Consider the following 19586-nt stretch of genomic DNA (forward strand, 5'->3'; position numbering starts at 1 on the left):
CAATTCGCATCAGTAGAAAAATTATAGTTATGAAGTAGCAGTCAAAATGATGTCATGGTTGGGGGAAGGTCACCACAACATGAACTGTGTTGACAGGTTGCAGCATTTGGAAGGTCACTGTCTTAGGGTATAGATGGGGGGGGGAGGTGCCTGCCTGGAATATTTAAGATTCTGGGTTCAGTCCCCAACATCTCAAAATAGAAAAAAAAAATGGATATATGAGAACTTAAAGGTGCCGAAGACCCTGCCAATCCAAGAACTTTTCCATCACCCTTCCAAGTCACTGATGTAATATCATTCACTGAGCTATCTTATCTAGGCCTTTCTCCTCCAAACAATTTTACTTCATCCTCTGTACAACCAACTCACCCAGGTAAGGCTGATTATTATGCCTGCATCCTTCAGTGAGGGAACCGAGGCCCAGAGAAATCACTACGTTTCTCAGAGGCACACAGGAAAGTGGAAATGGGATTTTAAAGCAAGTAACTGAGTCCCTAAGCCCCTTCTGTGGTGCCCTGATCACCACTAATCTCTTCCTTAAAGCGCTAGCAACAGGAGCGGAGGCAATGAGGACACATGCCTCTCGACTGTGGTTTGATGGTAGTTTGGTCATTGCCTGGCTTCTGTGTGAGGATGATGAAGTCAATGAGTCTGTTGTGGCTGAGAGATGGAAGAGAGGCTACACATCTGCCACCTCGGGAGCAGCCCATTTAGCCACTGTCAGCCACCAGTGCAATGGTTCAGTTGCTCTAGAGAAACAGGATCATAAGTCCTGAGACAACAGGATCTCCAGAAGCCCTCGCTGGCCTTCAACAGCATTTGGCCCGTGAAATCCAAAGAAAGGAAGCGATGCCCAAACCAGAAGGCCAAATCCTTAATGCAGAGCTCTAGGCTGTAAATACAGTGTTCCCTTCAAAGTGTTCCAAAGCCTTACTTCGGAGTGATTTTCTTATGATATGAAGCAGCAACCCAACCGCATGCTTATAGCCAGGTATCATGCCACTAATTGCTGAGAAGACTTATGTCATTTCCCAGGTCATGGAGCACTGGTGAAGACTTAAGGGGCCAGGGAGATGGCTCACAGGGCAAAGTGCTTGCCCAGCATAAGGAGCAGTTCAGGTCCCCAGTCCTCAGGAACAAGGCAGGAACAGCAGCTGAGGGTGACGAGGGTGGAGGCACAGTATTAGACTCAGAAATATCAGCCTAGTAGAAGAAATCATGGCTTCGGATAAAGCAGTAGCCTCCTAGCTCTCACACCAAAAGCATAAATCACAAAAGAAAAAAACTGCTAAATTAGATGCCCATGTTTAAAACGTTTGCAGTTTAAAGGACATCATTGGGAAATATGGATTTCCAATCCTTAGAATGAAAACATTTATACAAAAAATGGGCATCTATCTAGAATGTAAGACCAAAACTCTAACTTACAACCGAATAACCACCAGAAAAATAACCCTAATTTTAAAATGGAGACAAAGGAATTTCAAAACACATCTTTCTAAATAAGACAGTGAAGTAAACAGTAATCACAGGAGACAATGCTCACAACTGTCAGAGAAACTGAAAGTCATCAGATATCACCTCATGCCCACTGTGAACAAAATCACATTTAATAACAAATATCAGAGAGGAATTAGAGAAGTTGGAAAAGAGCAATCCCACCCCTATGTCCTCCCTACATCCCCCACCCTCACATCCCCCATGCCTACAGCCCCCTCCCCTTCATCCTCCCTACATCCCCCACCCCTATATCTTTTGTTTTGTTTTGTTTTGTTTTGTTTTGTTTTGTTTTTTGTTTTGTTTTGTTTTGTTTTTCAAGACAGGGTTTCTCTGTGTAGTTCTGGCTGTCCTGGAACTCACTCTGTAGACCAGGCTGGCCTCGAACTCAGAAATCCGCCTGCCTCTGCCTCCCAAGTGCTGGGATTAAAGGTGTGTGCCACCACTGCCCGGCCCACCCCTATATCTTTCCCACCCCTACGTCCTCCCACCCTGATATCCTCCCACCCCATATCCCCCCACCCCTATATCCACACCCAAGAAACAAAGACACATGTAATGCAGAGACATGTACCTGAGGATTAAGGGCAAGCGGTACTCGCTGTAGACAAAAGCCTAATCTGTTACTTGCCCAGAATGAAATACAACTCTCCACTGAAAAGGATGAAATGCTGTCATGTGCTACAGCTTGGATGGATTACAAATCATGACATAAAGCAGTGTGGTCACACACTCACACACACAGACACACACATACACACACACACATACACACACACAGACACACACACACGCACTCACGCACACACATGCACACACACGCACACACCCCTGTAATCCCACACTTAAGGAGATGGAGGCAGGGGGATCAGGAGTTCAAATCTAGCCTGACTACAAGAGTTAAAATCTCAAACAAAAGGACTGGAAGATGTCTTAGCTCATTAGGTGTTTGCCTTAGAAGCAGGCCTTCAAAATCCAGAACATACAAAAGGGGGGGGGCTGGGGGGGAACTGGAGAGATGGCTCAGAGGTTAATAGCACTGACTGCTCTTCCAGAGGTCCTGAGTTCAAATCCCAGTAACCACATGGTGGCTCACAACCATCTGTAATGAGATTCGATGCCCTCTTCTGGTGTGTCTGAAGACAACTACAGCGTGCTCATATACAGAAAATAAATAAATAATTCTTTTTTAAAAAAATAAATAAAAGTTAGGTGTGAGGACACACTTGTAACACCAGGCAAACCTCTGGGGCCCGCAGGCCATCCAGCCTAGCCTACTTAGGTGACTTCAAGTCACTGAGAGACCCTGTCTCAAAACAGGAATGACTCTGATGTTGTCTTTTGGCTCTAAATGCACACACATGCATATGCACATGCACCTTACACATGTGTGTTAGCACACCCACGGACGCACACACTCCAAAATCCAGAAAAAAGAGAGAGAGAGAGAGAGAGAGAGAGAGAGAGAGAGAGAGAGATTAGTTGAGAGGAAGCAGACACAAAAGAGTACACACTGTATGATTCTAAAACAACCAAATAGAGAGAGAGAAGAGGCAGGCCAGTGGTTGCTGGGAATGAAGGAAGGGGAATAAAAGGCAGCGTTTGCAGACAGAGCAGGCAAGTCCCAAGTACGCTGTGGACTTTCTTTTGGGAAAGATGAAACTATTAAAACGGACAGTGGTCTGGTGACTGTTGGTGCCTTAAATTTCACAGTTTAATCTGGGGAACTGTAGGGCACATTAGTCATCTCCTCGTGAAGCAGCTACTGAAAGGAAAGCGGAGACAACCTGCTCAGATGGTCATGGGTCCATCGTGCCCGAGAACTGAAAAGAAGCTGGATCCACAGGGATCCGTAGGCAAAGGTGCCGGCTGAGCAGGACAACCTGAGCTCAACTCCACAAAGTTGTCCTCTGTCTCCACAAACACACTGTGGCATGGGCCCCCAGGTGTCTGTCTGTCTCTCTCTCTCTCCCTCCCTCTCTCCCCCCTCTCTCCCTCACTCTCTCTCTCCCTCCCTCTCCCTCTCTCTCTCCCCTTCCCTCTTTCGCACATACACACATACACACACTCACTACATGCAACATATTCATGCACAAATAATAATTTTTTAAAAGAGGGCATAGAACTGCTTGTAGCAGCGCAGTTTGCCGTGAAAACCAACAGGGGGTCAGGGGGTGCTCAGTAAAATAATGCATGTTTATCAAGCACAAGTAAGCTTCAGGAGAGAGAGAGGGGTGGGGAGAGGAAGAGAGAGAGAGGGAGGGAGAGGGGGGAGGGGGAGAAGAAGAAGGAGGAGGGAGGGGAGGAACAGAGAGGGAAGGAGGGGGAGGGACAGAGAGGGAGGGGACGGAGGGAATTGTAAACACTGGCTGCTTGCTCCATCCTTCCTGCTCCCCTCTGGAAAGGCTCCAGAAGGGACTTGCCTCCACTGACCTGACCCGCTGGTCTCTAGGTCAGGAGTCACAGCTACTAGCGGTTTGACACCAAAAGAAGCACAGCCAGAACCGAGCACTGATATTCGAAGGAGGGACAGGGCTGAGTGGTTGCCATGCCAACAGCTCATTCTCTACCACAGAAGTAAAAAGACTAGGAAACTCAGGAGTTGTGTGATTCATAAATTGCAAAGAGCCTGTGTGCTGGGACTGAAATAGCTCCAAAGTGAGGGCGGGAACATGGAGACACCATGAGGAGCCAGGGCGGGGACATGGAGACACCATGAGGAGCCAGCCCAGACCCCTGGGTACTCTGGAGGAGTTCTGAGTCTCAGCGGAATAAAGCCTGCCTACCAACTCTCCAGTAAATCCCATTAAAGTCACCCAGATCAATAATGCAGTGTCCCTTCTCCCTGCCTAACCTATGCTTCTCAGCCTCTTAAAAGACAGCCTTCAACTGTCTTGGGACTTGACATTGCCTCTCAATACTACAAGAACACAAGCGTCCCTGAGGGGCAAGACTTTGATTCTCCTACCAGATCTGCCCCACTTTGCAACCGAACACGGTGGTTACGGTATCGTCAAACTAATGGCAACGGAAGGCTCATGGGCCCCGACAGTAGCTAAGGCATCGTTACCACTCTCCTCCAGGCTGTTGAAATCTCCTCGATTTCTGGGAATTGATTCTATAGAAATAATTGCTATGGTGCACACCTATTAACAACTCTTAACAACCCAGCAAGAAGTGTACTGTGATTAGCCTCCAATGATGCCTGACAAGAGCGAGGTCAGGAAGATTAAGTTGCCCAGGGCCACATGGTTAGTACACGCTAGAGCCAATACTGAAACCAGAGTCTTTGCTTGTGAGATGGACACCCTGATTGTATGCTAGCTTCTAGAAGTGAGTTTTCACACGAGGTATTAGGGACGATCCATCAGCAGGGAGCTGGCTTTCATTTTAAATAAGCCAAAAGTGGAATGCCATCTACCCATTTGATCTGCATTAGAGAACAGTAATGTGGGGGGGGAGGGGTGTTCAGCAATAGAACTAAGAGAAGAATGTCAGATCTGAGATAAGCTAAAAAGAAAGAGATTCTCCAAAGATTGATCCGTAGGTACCACTGACAAAATTATATGGGCTTTAAAGAGATTAATCCTTATTTTTATTTTATGTGTATAGATGTGTTTTGATCGGATGCGTGCCTGTGCACTGTGTACATGCAGTACCTGTGGAGGCCAGAAGAGGGCATCAGATCCCTGGAACTAGAATCACAAATGGTTGTGAGCTGCCATGTGGGTGCTGGGAATTGAACCCATGTCCTCCACAGGAGCAGCCAGTGCTCTAAACCGCTGAGCCACGTCTGTATGTGACTTACTGGTCATTCTCATTTTCTCTGAGTTCTGCTGCAGTGAATACAGCCTGGAGAGGAAGGCAAAGACAGAGGGCAGGGGCAACTCATGCTAAAACCTGAACTAAAAGTGTCCCCAGTCAAGTATAAGCAGTGTGATTCATCTGAACAAAACAGAAAGAAAAAGGATAATAGCATTCATTCGAATCTCACCAAAGGCCCATTGCCCTTAGACCAGTGCTTCCCCAAACACTATACATGAGAGAGCGTAAGTCAAGCATATGCGGGAAGTCTTTGGTCAGCCTTAGTGGAGTATTTAATATGCCTACATGCATTCTCAAGCTTGTTTGCGTTTGAGTATAAGCCTCCATTTTCCTGGGGTCTAGAAGGAGCTAGCATCCCTCAGATGTTGGCAGCGCTGAGCCCTAAAGGAGAAGGAACAGTATGACTATTGGGTAGTTAGACTCAAGCCAAGCAGATGCTCTTGGAGAAAGAAAAGAGAGGCAGTAACCAACAGAGGCTCAGATGACGGCTAACTTTAAAGGTGAGGGCAGTGGTAGCCCAGGGTGAGGCAAGAGACTCCTGTGAGTCTGTTCTGAGGGCTGCAGCTGGATGGACAGGCAAACTCCTCTTCAATTGGATGACTGACACAATCTGTACCCTAAGGAGGTAAATGTGTAGTTCCCACAGTGTCTAGGACACCTCACAGAGATTCTTTGGTGACAGAAGACCTGAGTCCATGTACATGGTCTCCCTCCCTCCCTAGTGCCAAGTTCCAGACTTTCCAGGGAATCCAGCAGGTAGCCCGACACAAATTCAACAATATGTCATGTGTTGTTCAATTTGGTGTGTGTGTCTGTGTGTGTGTGTGTGTGTGTGTGTGTGGTATCTGTGTGTGAATATATGTATTGTGTATGTGTGTATGAGTATGTATGTGTATGCATGTGTGTTTGTGAATGTGTGCATGTGTGTGAGTGTATATGTTGCCATATATGTGTGTAAGTATGTAAGTGTATATGTGAGTGTGTATGTGTGTGAGCATGTATGTTGTATGTGTGCGTAAGTGTGAGTGTGTATGCATCTATGTGATTATATATGTGAATGCATTTGAGTATGGGTGTGAATGAATGTGTGTGTACATATGCCTCTGTGTGCACATGAGTATGTATATGTGTATATGTGTGAGTGTGCATGAGTGTGTGGAAGTGTGTATGCATGTGTGAGTGTATGTGTTTTATATGTGTGTATGTGAATTGTGAGTGTGCATGAATGTGTGTAAATGTGAGTGTGCATGAGTGTGCATGTGGTAAATACTGGACCATGCAGAAAGGAGAAATGAGAAAATAACAGGGAGAACTTCAAGATGGCTTGAGGGGCAAAGGAACTTGTCACATAAGCCTGACAGCCTGAGCTCACTCCCCAGAACTCACATAAGAGTGAGAGGAGAGAACTGACTAAGAGCTGCCCTCTGCCGGGCAGTGGTGGCACACGCCTATAATCCCAGCACTTGGGAGGCAGAGGCAGGTGGATTTCTGAGTTCGAGGCCAGCCTGGTCTACAGAGTGAGTTCCAGGACAGCCAGGGCTACACAGAGAAACCCTGTCTCGAAAAACCAAAAAAAAAAAAAAAGAGCTGCCCTCCAACTCCCAGGAGCACACTGTGACACACACATACACAAACACCACGCATAGATGTGCACTGTAACACAAATGCCCTCCTGCATACCGGCATACATACATACATATCCTGCTGTGACACACACAGCATACATACATACATGTGTAGACGCATACAAACAACAATAAACAAAAGTCAGAGGACATCTGTTTAACTATGTTCAGTCCCCCATCTCCGCTAAAACTTCTCTTGGCTATATGCATTTTCTCTGGCTCGAAGGCCCCTCCCTCCCCCCCTACCTTTTGTGTCTTTAACTCTGACTTGACTCAGCTGTCACCCATGTCACCATGTCTCCAAAGTTCATTTCCATCCTTGTTTCTGCTTCATCCTTTAAGAATAAATAAAACTGTGCACACCTACAACCTTCCAGGTGCCTGGCACGCCCCTACTTCTATCACGTTTGCTGCAAGGCTGTTTTCAATAACCTTTCGCGTTCCTGGCCTTATGGCTGCCACCACTCCTGCAGGACCTGGGCAGGAGCTGAAACAGGAAGAACTGCTGCTCATTGGCTTTGTACAGGGAAACACACTCCCAGCGCCCGGACCCACTGGCAGCACACTTGCCAGACCTGCGCACTGGCCTTCCAAAGAGCCCTTGTGCCTTCCTTGCTCAGCTTGGGGGATCAGATGCCCTTTCATCTCAGGCTTTCTTTACAGGGTTGATGTACATTTCAGGGGAGGAGTATTAGCCAATTGTGTTGCTCCCTTCCTGAGCCAAACTCAGTCCCAGGAATGACAGAGGGAAGCCAAATACATGCCAGCTACAATCTCTGGGCTGCAACTGTGTGTCACCGTTCAGTTATTCCAATATCAGTTCTCAGGTTTCCCCACGGTCGGCTCTAACCGTGAATGAACACCCCTTGGGATGAGCCACTGAAATGTAGTATCAAACAAATACCAAGGGGGAGGATTCAGTCTCAGAGTCTGAAAGAGGGGAAGATGGAGAGCAGGCAAAGGAGAGTCAGACTTCAGTGGGTAGTGTGTTGGGGGTCTACTCTTGGCCCCTGATAAAGCTCACCCTTCGGGTTCCATCTGAAAGGACACAGGAAGGGTAGGAGAGTACCTTCGCAGCTCATTCATGACCTTGAAGGCCTTCCCCATGTGGGCAGGGTTGACAGTTATCGTCCTCCGGTTCTTCTCATCGTCCTCGGCCTGTGCTGTGGGCTGAGGGCTCGGCTTGACACTGTCAACAGGAAGAGGGAGGGAAAGAGAGGTCACATATTAGTAAGCCCGGTTGTGTGCCTTCCCCGCACTGATGGGGGTCATCACCCACGGGAAGCATCTCTGTCAGCCTGTTCTTCCTAACCAAGGCTCAGCCATGGAGGAAATACTGCAGCATTTCCGCAGGACCTTCCAGTGCACAGCACGTTCCTCTTGAGGGAGCTGGGCTCTGGCTCAGGTTCTTCCACCGAACACTGTGACTTTGTGACAGGTCTTTATCCTTCACCTAACCTTCCTTCCTTCCCCAAAAGAGAAGTGATGTAAGCACTAGCACTCACTACACAGGGATGCTGGTTCACTCAGCATTTAATTTAATGAGAGCCAATATGTGACGGACATTGTATTTCAGTTACTGGTGATGGGAAACACGTTTCAGGCCAGTCCCCGGTCTATCTCACCTCACATTTCAGAGTTCAGTGAAGGAGAACTAAGTAATGGACAAACACCAACTCTTAAGCATTACACTTCCACAGGAGCTACAGAAGCACAAGGGAGGTTTAGTAGAGAAAAACCTCCCAAAGCAGAGACCTAGCAGAGGGATTCAATGTATCTAGGTTCTAAAAAAAAAAAAAGCAGTGTACAGGAGACCTATTAGTTAGGAGAATTGTCCTTCTGGACCAATGGTTAAACAGAAAGTATCTATCGTCTAGAAAACCCAGTGGTCAGAGCATGGAGAGCAGGGCTCACGTGTGAAAGCGTTTAGGAACGCATAATTCCAGTGAAGGGAAGGAGGTGACGGACACCTCCCATTTGTGCAGAATTGAGAACCTACAGTTCATCCCAGCTCTCAGCCCTTGAAGATGGTCTCCTTGGTTGCCCCTACTCAAGGGTCCTGCATCTGTGTAAACTGCTAGTAACAAAGATGCTTTATTAAGAGGGCCTAGAAGCCTTTAGAGATTTCACACTGGGATTCATCCCTCTTTGAAATGCCAGGCCCAGTCTGACTTCCCCCTCAGCTCCCTCCCTGACCTTCCCTTCAGCATACCCTGAATGAGCTCTGGGGCTGTTTGGAGTCCTCGCCCAAGGAAATCAACTGAACAGAGAAAGGTAAATATTGAGATGCACAAAGATGGTTAGAACTATGTTTTCAAGACCGCTCTTTCAAAGGACCCAAGGTTGGTTCCCTGCACCCACACCACAGCCATACAACTCAGTATTAGGAGCTCTGACACTATTTTCTGACAGGCATACACGTGGTACGCAGACCCGCATGCACTCAAAACACTCATACACACAAGAATATAATTAAAAAATCTCAAGCCAGGAACTAGAGATGGTTCAGAAGCTAAGAGCACTGGCTGCTCTTCCAGAGGTCCTGAGTTCAATTCCCAGCACTCACACGGTGGTTCACAACCCTCTATAATGAGATCTAGTGTCCTCTTCTGGCCTGCAGGCATACATGCAGACAGATCACTGTATATATAATAAATCTTTTAAAAAAGAATCTCAAGCCAGAAAATGTGATCAGAAAGAGGACACACACAGCAAAGATGAGAACTTTGCATCCCAATGCCGGAAAAGTATTTCCTACTTCCTAGTAAAGATCTAATCTTTAACTTTTGATCTTTATTAGATCATGGATTTTATTTCACAGTGTCAAACAAAAGTTCAAATTTTCCCACAGGTTCTGTTTATTGATCTTAGTTTTCCCATTCTCTAGTTCACAAAGCTTCAAACACACAGTGATCTTTTTTTTTTTTTTACTCTCTAGCCAGTTGCATAGGTCAGCTTATACAAATACTGTGTCATTTCTGTAGCTTTGTAATGTCTAATTTCTGACAGGTTAAGTCCTCAAGCCTTTCATTATTCTTGAGAAATACCCTGTGTAGTCTCTCTAGTCCCTTTATCCTTTCTGCAAATTTTCATATCAGCTCATCAGGTTCCATGAGAAGCCCTGATAGTCATATAGTCATTTGATAGAAACCGAACTGAATTTACAGAACCAGTATTTCTTTTTTTGTTTTGTTTGTTTGTTTTTTGTTTTATGTTTTTTGTTTTTCGAGACAGGGTTTCTCTGGCTGTCCTGGAACTCATTCTGTAGACCAGGCCGGCCTCGAACTCAGAAATCCACCTGCCTCTGCCTCCCAAGTGTTGGGATTAAAGACGTGCGCCACCACTGCCTGGCAAACTAGTATTCCTTTTAAATTATTTCTTCCTATCCATGAATGTGGGATACCCTCTATTTAGTTAGGTCCTTTAAAATTTTTATTATGTGCATATGTGTGTGTGCGCCTGATTGTACATACGTGCACCTCATGTATGCAACAGCCCACAGACGCCCGAAGAGGATTTCAGGTCCCCAAAACTAATGTTACGGTGGTTGTGATCTATTATGTGAGTACTGGGAACTGAACTCTGGACGGCTGGACGGTGGGAAATGACCTGAGCTGCTGAACCACGTCTCCAGCTCCTCGGGTCCTTCCTAATGTCTCTCCCACTTCTGTGGATTTCTATCTGAGGATCTTAGACACAGTTGTTACATCTTGTCCTAAGTATATTACAGCATTTCTTGATATCTTGTAACATAGATTGTCCTTTTTTACAAACTCTTTTTTTTTTAGAATGATTTATTTTATGTATGTGAGTACACTGTCGCTGTCTTCAGACACACCAGAAGAGGGCATCAGATCCCATTACAGATGGTCGTGAGCCACCCACCATGTGGTTGCTGGGATTTGAACTCAGGACCTCTGGAAGAGCAGTCAGTGCTCTTAACCGCTGAGCCATCTCTCCATCCCCAATTGTCCTTTTTTAAAGGTATATTTGATGGTTGCTGCAATTTACGCAGTGTAGCTACATTTATACAATTGATCTTCTCGCCAGCCTCCATACTGAATGATCTCACTGTACCAAACTATCCGACCATTGGTTCAACTAAATGTTCTTTGTAGAGAAACTTTATATTATCAGTGTATCATTCCAGAGCTGGAGAGATGGCTCCGCACTTAAGAACATTTAACGCTCGTGAAGACACACACCCAGAGTTCGGCTCCCAGTGCACAGCAGCCCACAACCACCTGGAACACTACTCTAGGGGCCTGAAATCCCTTCTGGCCTCTGTGGCCTTCTCTCTCTCTCTCTTTCTCTCTCTCTGTCACACACACACACAAACACACACACACACAACACACACATGTGCACTCTCTCTTTGTGTGTATACATGTCCTAGGTAGGCTTTGCATGTGTGATTCTCCTGCCTCAACTCCCTAAGTAGCTGGATGATAAGCCTGTGCCACCAAGTCTAGCGTCTATTTTTTTTTAATAATTTTATTCCTATGAGTATTTTGTTTGCATGTATGGCCATGTCCCACAGGTGTGTACCTAGTAGCTGTGGAGGCCGAAAGAGGGCATCTCATCCTCCAGAACTAGAGTTATGGACGACTGTGAACTGCCTACAGGTTCTGAGAATCAAAACCCAGCCAGGTCCTCTAGAAAGCAGCCAGTACTCAGAGAGATAGTTGTGTCATCTCTCCAGCGCCTTGAGGTTTTTGTTTTGGGTTTTTTTTTTCCTTTTCACCAGTTTGAATTATATAACTCTGCTCATCTTTGTACATCTCTTTACTGAGAAAGCTTTTGTATTGGGTAAAATGACAAAATAATGGCAGGCCGGCTTGGACCTTGCCGTGTAACCCAGTCGGGAACATCCCCGTCACAGGTCTCATTCCAAAGATACTCTAATGTTTCCCGTTACATGCGCTTATTATAGGATGTTGTTAGATGCATTGCATTTCATAGAGTTAAGAAAACATCCGAGTTGAATGTGGTAGCACATCTCCATAATCGCATCATGGGGCCAAAGCAAGAGGATTGTGAGTTCAAGATCAGCCTGGGCTACACAGTGAGTTAGGGACACCCTGTCTCAAAATTGAAAGGAAAGAGGAGGTAGCGGTAGGTTGGGGAAAAGAGTAGACAGGGGAGCAGAGGGGAGAGAAGGATTCTGTCCTATTTTTTATTTAATCTTTTAAGTCATATTTATACTGCAATTTACCAGATAGTCTTATAAATAATAATAAAATGATATGCATTTTTCCTTTAATATTTCAATGTGGGTTATATTAATATAGAACCTTATCTGTATTCCTGTGGTAAATATCAAAACTATAAAACAGCATACAAATATCCATTATAAATAGTGTAGTCACAGTCTGAAGATACTTAAAGGCCAAGATAAGAAGAGTTAATATAGAAATAACCAAGACTCTTCTAAGGGTCCTGGATGGGGAACTCATAAAAATTCAGATACCCATCAGCTCACTTCACAAAATGTGAAAGTATAGACCAAACTGTCTGTCCTGGAGGAATGGACACATTCTCCACAGAGACTGTCCCAGGCTCTCTTTTATTTTCCAGCTTCCAAAACAGTCCAATAATTCTATATGTGCCTGCTCATAAATTCTATATGTGCCTGTTCATACAACACTCCTTACAAAGGGGTCTCAAATGCGGTCTGCCTATAAAGAATAGCAACATATGATTCACATGGGGCCCCCCTGAAAGAACAGTGACTTGTTGATGTCCCCAGCATACCCCAAATCCTTTCCCCACCCCCATTGCAGAGGTCAGCTTGGACACTAGGAAGAGCCAAGCACTTTCTCCTGCGCAGACACAGCCCCATGAAGACACAGCCAATCTGGTTTCTCAAAGATGCACGCTCCTAGATGACGTTCAGGGAGTAAGACGTTAAAGAAAGAGTGCCAGAGGCCCCGAGATGATTAGAATCTGATCCGAGATTCCAGTCAAGAGCTGAGTGGGTTCCCAATGTCCTCAAACTTTCCGTGCAGCAGCTTATACTCTCAGTGGCACTGTGCATTCATGTACATAAGTGCACACACACACACATGTGTACATAAGTGTACGCACACATACGTGCACACATACATGTACATATGTGCACACATACATGTACATATGCGCACACATACATGTGTATGTAAGTGCACACACATATACTTGCATGCACACATACGTGTACATATGTGCACACATACATGTGTACGTAAGTGACCCATACATATGTGCATAAGTGCACACATACATATATACATGAGTGCACACATACATATACATGAGTGCACACATACATATACATGAGTGCACACATACATATTATATACATGAGTGCACACATACATATACATGAGTGCACACATATGTACTTGAGTGCATACATACATATGCACATAAGTGTACACATATATATGTACATAGGTGCACACATACATGTGACCATGTTTGTACATATACACATACACGCATGAGTACCTCAGCCTAGGATACTTGCCCAGGGACAGAGTTACTAGACCCTGCCATTTCCTCCCCTAGACCTTTCACCCCAGATACAGCTCATCATCACCCAACAGCACTGCAGCATTCTGGCTCATGACCCCCAAATGAGGCTGCTGGACCCTCTCTTCTCACCTATGAACCATAAGGCCACGTTGAGTCATGCTGAAACTCTCTCCTCTGAGTCCAGAGTCTATGGCCACACTTTCCAACCCGCTCAGAGCCAGTCTAAAGAGATTCAGCCTTCTAGGTTTCATGAAGTGGCAAGGGTACACTGCCTATCAGATTCTCTCCAAAATCGGTTTATCTGTCCCCTTCCCCACAGACCTGAAGCTCTGCCTCAGTACCTCAATGTCCAAAGTTTCATGACACTGAATCAGACCGTAGTGAAGAGGAAATTGGGAAGGAACTCAGAAGAAATATTCATCTAAGCCATTTACGGCGTGAGCGTCAACTGACTTAGAACACAGCCAATTAAGGCACGTGATCAGATGACTAAGGATCTGACCCAGCCATTAGCTTCACGCACTGTCCTGTTACCAGTCAGCTCACTTGTGTGGGCCAATATGGATGCAGTGAACGATTCCTTTAGCCCAAGTGGTAAAAAAGCCAAGGCCTGGAGCTGAAGAGATGACTCAGAGGTGAAGAGAACTTGCTGCTCAGCAGAGGTCCCAGCAGGCAGCTCACAACCTCCCGACACTCCAGCTCGGGGGAACAGCATGCCCTCTTCTGGTCTCCCTAAACAGCAGAATGCATATGCACACATGTGCACATGCACACACATACACATAAATATTAAAAAAATAAATAAAGCTTTTAAAAACACAAGCTAAGAACCTATCAGGGGCTCAGAGAAAGGAAGGGTGACATTTGACTCCCTGCATGTGTTTCTCCCAAGTGTCTGATGGCTCCATTCAAGAAGTCAGGATAAGACAGCCAACAGCCAAGCCCCAGAAAGGCTCGGACCTGGCCATCCCTCCCCTCTTGAGCTTTCTGTGCATCCTCTCCTGTGTTTTGGACCAGCACACCAGACTCCACCTGCTGTCCCTGCCATGGATGTTTCTTCTCAAGGGTTTTCTACATCTCTTGCCTGGCTGCTCTTCTGAAAGGTGAGTGGGGTCATGTCAGTCACATCCTCGCTGCCCACAGGAGTCTTTACAGTGGCCATTTGCTCTGCGTATTTACTGGCCATGTAAGAGTGTCTTTTAAGAGCTGGGTGTGGCGGCACACACCTTTAACCCCAACACTCGGATGTCTTTGGTCTACAGAGCGAATGCCAGTCAGCCAGGGTGGTTACATAGAGAAACGGTGTAGAAAAAAAAAAAAAAAGATTGTCTTTCAAAAACTGCTGTAGTTGCTGGGCAGTGGTTGGTGGCGCACACCTTTAATCCCAGCACTTGGGAGGCAGAGGCAGGTGGATTTCTGAGTTCGAGGCCAGCCTGGTCTACAGAGTGAGTTCCAGGACAGCCAGGGCTACACAGAGAAACCCTGTCTCGGAAAAAAAAAAAAAGAAAAGAAAAAAGAAAAGAAAAAAACAAAAACTGCTCCAGGAAAATAATCTCAACAATCCTCAGCCTAAAGTCACAATTCTTGCCTAGTATCCAGGCACCACACACACACACCGACCTGACCTGAACCCTCATCACCATCCTGACCTGGCTTACTTAGACACTGAGTACCGTTATGTACTGAGTAGAAAATGCCCATTGTGGACAGAATTCCCCTTCCTTTCCGGTAGCTCAACCTGGTGCCTGTTCTGTGAGGACCACCTCAGCCTTGTCTCCTCTAGGCAGCCCTTGCAGCGTCAGCCTCAACTGTTCTCTTCCTAAATGTCCTAAATTCCTATCGTATGTCTAGCGTGTGATCGACTGGTACCTAGAGCATGGCTGTGTGTGATCATTTATGTTTTATTGTTTACCTAGCCACCCTCCCCTGACATTCAACATGTTGGCAGGTAAGGACCATGTGTCCAAGGACTGTCTGTCATGACGGGGCCCCAGAGCTTCCCAAAAATGACTTCACAGTGGAAGTACTACTCAGGCTGCAAAACTCAGCATGAAACAGGACCAACCACCTGCCAAAACTAAAACGAAAGCCTGATCCATCAAAGTCCGCAGTTCTGGAAACGTCTCTAAATGTACTAACTTTGCTTTTGAGCTTCCATAGCTATGCTTCAGCTAACTGTTCTTGTTAGCCGAAGTATGTCAACACAGGACATGGTTTTTTGTGCTAAAAGCTCATTCTGAAAAAAGCTCAGGGCTACCACACTACAGCCATTGAACACCCACACCTGAGCAGTCTTCTCTGGTGAGTATCCGACAACACTGCATGACTTGCAACCCAGCCTACCTGGCATGGGGTCATGATACAGTAGGCCATCGTTGCATGGTCTGAGTGGGTTCAGCGCTAAAAACCTTTCATTTGTAAACAGAGTGGACTGTGGTCGCTGCCTGAACCCAGCAACAGCTACAGACACTAACAGTAGAGTAGGCCTCAAGGCTCGACTATAAATGTATACACAGCAGCTATTACAAAAGTATACTTAAAAGATATGTGCTTCAGCCAGGCAGCAGTGGTGCACACCTTTGATCCTAGCACTTGGGAGGCAGGGCAGGCGGATCTCTGGGTTCGAGGCCAGCCTGATCAACAGAGTGAGATCTAGGAACACTGGGACTACACAGAGAAACCCTGTCTTGAAAAAAAGAAAGAAAGAAAGAAAGAGAGAGAGAGAGAGAGAGAGAGAGAGAGAAAGGAAGGAAGATAGCAAAGAAGATAAACATTATGACTGTGCCTCTCTAAAGTCCCCCACCTTCCTTGCCCTCTAAATCCCAAAGCCCACAGTAGGTCTTGTTTTCTCCCCTACTATTATGTAAGTGATGTCACACATATCCCAGATTGCCCTCTCCCAAGCTGGGTTTTCTTTCTGTATTCTATGTCTCACAAGACATAACCAATAGCACACCTATCCAGGCTAGAAGCTGGGCTGTTGTCCTTCACAGCCTGTTTAATGCACACACCTGTCACAGCCATCCACAATTCTAAAGCCATGTCCTCTGTCATCTCTGCTATGACGATCTCCTCCCGCTGCTGCCACCACAACCTCCCTTCCCCCTCGTCTACTGCCTGCGTTCTCACCATCACCTCCTGCGCCATGGCAGCATGGTCGAGGCATTTTGACACAAGGCCTCCTCCTCATTCCTCACGGGGTTCAGAAGGAACCTCAGAGAACAATCACGGTCTTTCACAATCCCGCCGTTGGCCTGGAGACTCTTCATTACCGTATGACTGACATACCTGCCTCAGCCTAGATGCCTGATGCTCTTCGGCTTGGTGAAGTGTGTTGGCCTAAAGTACGTGTCTATCGCCACCTTGTTTCTTCTAAGTCTAGCTCTGTCCCCGATCATCCTGTGACTAGCTAGAAGCCTTCCCTACCAGGCAGCTTGACCAGTTGTCTTCTGAGCAGCATTTCCTGTCTGTCTTCCCCACACAGTGTGTACTGGTCAGTGTTATAGCCAGACGAGGGGAAGGCACTCTGATTTATCCCAGTTATTTATTATTTCCTATAGTATAAATCATCCCTCCATGAGACTTCCCGCTATCGGACGGGTATAGAGTCATTTCCTGAGAGACACAACAGACCAATTCAAAGGCCTACATGAGGGTAAAACGTGAGAGCTGGAAGCTCTGAACGCTGTAATATAATTTATTTGTGTTATTTAATTTTTATAATAGCCAAGTTGAATAACTGAGTCACAAACTTCCTGAGTGAGCAGTTTTGTGAAGTTCCACTCCTTGAGGACCAAGATGGCCCCTTAGCTCCACCGCCTAGCACTTGACAGCTGCTCGGAGGTGAGCCGCTGATAAATGATGCTACCTGGATGAAAGCTCTTGACAGCTGTGTGTTTCCTCACCTCCCATCTCCAATACTAAGCATGGTCTCTCCTTCCATTTACTCCTTTTCCCTCCCTTGGAGGGAGGAGACACAGCCCAGACCCCTGCAGAGGTGATGAAAACTCAGGAGGACTGAGGGGGAGAAAAGGCTGGCACTCAGGAAAGAGGAAAGAAAGAGATCACTGCTTACCTGTGAGTCCTCAGGTTCCTGTGTGGGAAAACTCCACGCAGTGAGCCAAAAGGAAAGGCAGGAGGCCTGTGAAGAGAGGGCCTGCAAGCACGCTGCCAGCAGGAGTTTAGGGTACTAGAAAGCAAGGACCTCCAGAACACGGTCAGTGTGGAGGAACCCATAGGGGATAAGGATCCCAAGCAAGACAGCCCCAGCTTAGAGATGACTGATTCCCCTCCACGAGTCTTCACAGGACAAAGCTCAGAAGCAATCAGTTCAACACTAGGCCTCATATGTGATGCCTAAGAATATGATATCAAGCTTGATATCAAGCTAGACATGAGACAATAAAGAGAAGAAGGCAGAACCTCTCCAGTAAGACCACACTACAGCCATTGAATTCTCTCAGCAAAGAAAACGTCCTTTGAAAAGTCCAAAAACAAGAAATTACCCATAGGTCCCTCTCATTTCACATTATATAGAAAAGAGTGTGATTTAATCATCAAATGATGTCCTTTGGTTAAGCCTTAGAACCTGCAACTCATTTACACAGTCTTTGGACCAAGGTGGCCTCTGGTACTTCCTGCTGGGTCCCCTTCAGAGAGAATGAGAACAGGGGCCGCTGTCAGTAATACCCTGCCAATTTCACTGCAGATTCATGATGGACACGCTGTCCATTGTATGTTAGGTCCAGTTTCACTACAGGTTAATGGCAGGTGCACTGCCCGTTGTACATTAGGTTCTCATGAGGTCATCAGCAAGATTCTGCTTTTCCAAGTCTGAGACACTAACAAGATCAAGTTCTCAAGATAGAGAGATGGAGCACTGACGAGCACCCAGGCTCGATTTCCAGGTCCACATGGCAGCTCACAACCAAGAGATCTAACACTCTCTTCTGGACTTCGAGGCTACCAAGCACACTTGTGAATAGGCATACACATAGGCAAAGTATACGCAAACATAATAAAATGAAAAGATCTGATTTCTGAACCCATGAGACCTTTGACAAACTACAAATCCAGGAAGTATCCCAATCCTAAAGTTCAAAACGGAAACCACCAACTTTAAATGTCTACCTCTTGACCAGTGAAGAACTTGGCACTTGAGTATGTCTAGTCATCAGAGTCCAGGCTTTCAGAAACTCTGCCATCAGTAACACCATGAGCTACACACTCTTTGAACAAGATCACCTGGATCCCAGCGTCAGGATGATGCTATGAGGTATCCCACATAGAAACATATCAGATATGCATGGGAAGCCACGATTCCCAGGAGACCGTTAACCAGCCAATATTTATGGCACATTGCCCACACTAGAGCATTTGCATGCGTTGTCTAGGTTCATCTTCAGAACCATGGTGTAAAGCCAGAACTACTATCTCCTGACACTCTGAGATGAAATTGTCCAGAAAAATCCTACATCATACTAATTTTTCTGGTCTTGTCAGCCTTTCACACAAGCCAGCCATGATCGCTGGTAGCTGCTCCTGTGTCTACTACAGCCTTCTCCGTGACTGACTTCAAGAGAGGGTGTTACTAAATCACCTTCCTGAAGGCCTAATTCATGACTGCCCTGAAAACTAGGATGGAACAAACAAGTTATATAAAGACATAAAACACTTGAGTTCATATAGACAGAATTGGACAGGAAGAGAGCACCCAGTGTTCTCTGTGCTGTGACTTTGGGGAAGCCAAGCTTCCAAACGGCTTCCACTGGAGTTGAACTCACTGTGTATTCCACTATGACAGAGGCCATGGTGTGCATTCACAAGTTAAAGGGAATGTGGGGGCTGGAGAGGTGGCCCAGTGGTTAAGAGCACTGGTTGCTCTTACAGAGGACCCAGGTTCAATTCCCAGCACCTATATGGTGGCTTCCTGGAGATGAGATACTCTCTCCTGACCTCCAAGGGCAACATGAATACACTTGGTACACAAACATATATGGAAGCAAATATTCATACACACACAATAAAATTATTTTTTTTTCAAAAGGGAAGGTTAGCCTATGCGTAGCTTAGATTTTATTTTAACTTTTTTTTTTTTTTTTTTTTTTTGGTTTTTCGAGACAG

General features: G+C 46.0%; 1 protein-coding gene across 1 annotated transcript in view; it reads right to left on the minus strand.

Moving 5' to 3' along the window:
- Klhl3 (kelch like family member 3) overlaps window positions 1-19586 on the minus strand; it is a 114526-nt gene that overhangs the window by 87753 nt on the left and 7187 nt on the right. Inside the window, exon 2 of the mRNA XM_028772063.1 lies at window positions 7972-8136. Within this exon, the coding sequence (XP_028627896.1) occupies window positions 7972-8136 (165 nt within the window). The remainder of the gene's footprint in view (window positions 1-7971; window positions 8137-19586) is intronic.

The sequence above is a fragment of the Grammomys surdaster genome, unplaced genomic scaffold (assembly GCF_004785775.1).
Source record: "Grammomys surdaster isolate TR1022 unplaced genomic scaffold, NIH_TR_1.0 211, whole genome shotgun sequence".
In the NCBI taxonomy this organism is placed as follows: domain Eukaryota; kingdom Metazoa; phylum Chordata; class Mammalia; order Rodentia; family Muridae; genus Grammomys; species Grammomys surdaster.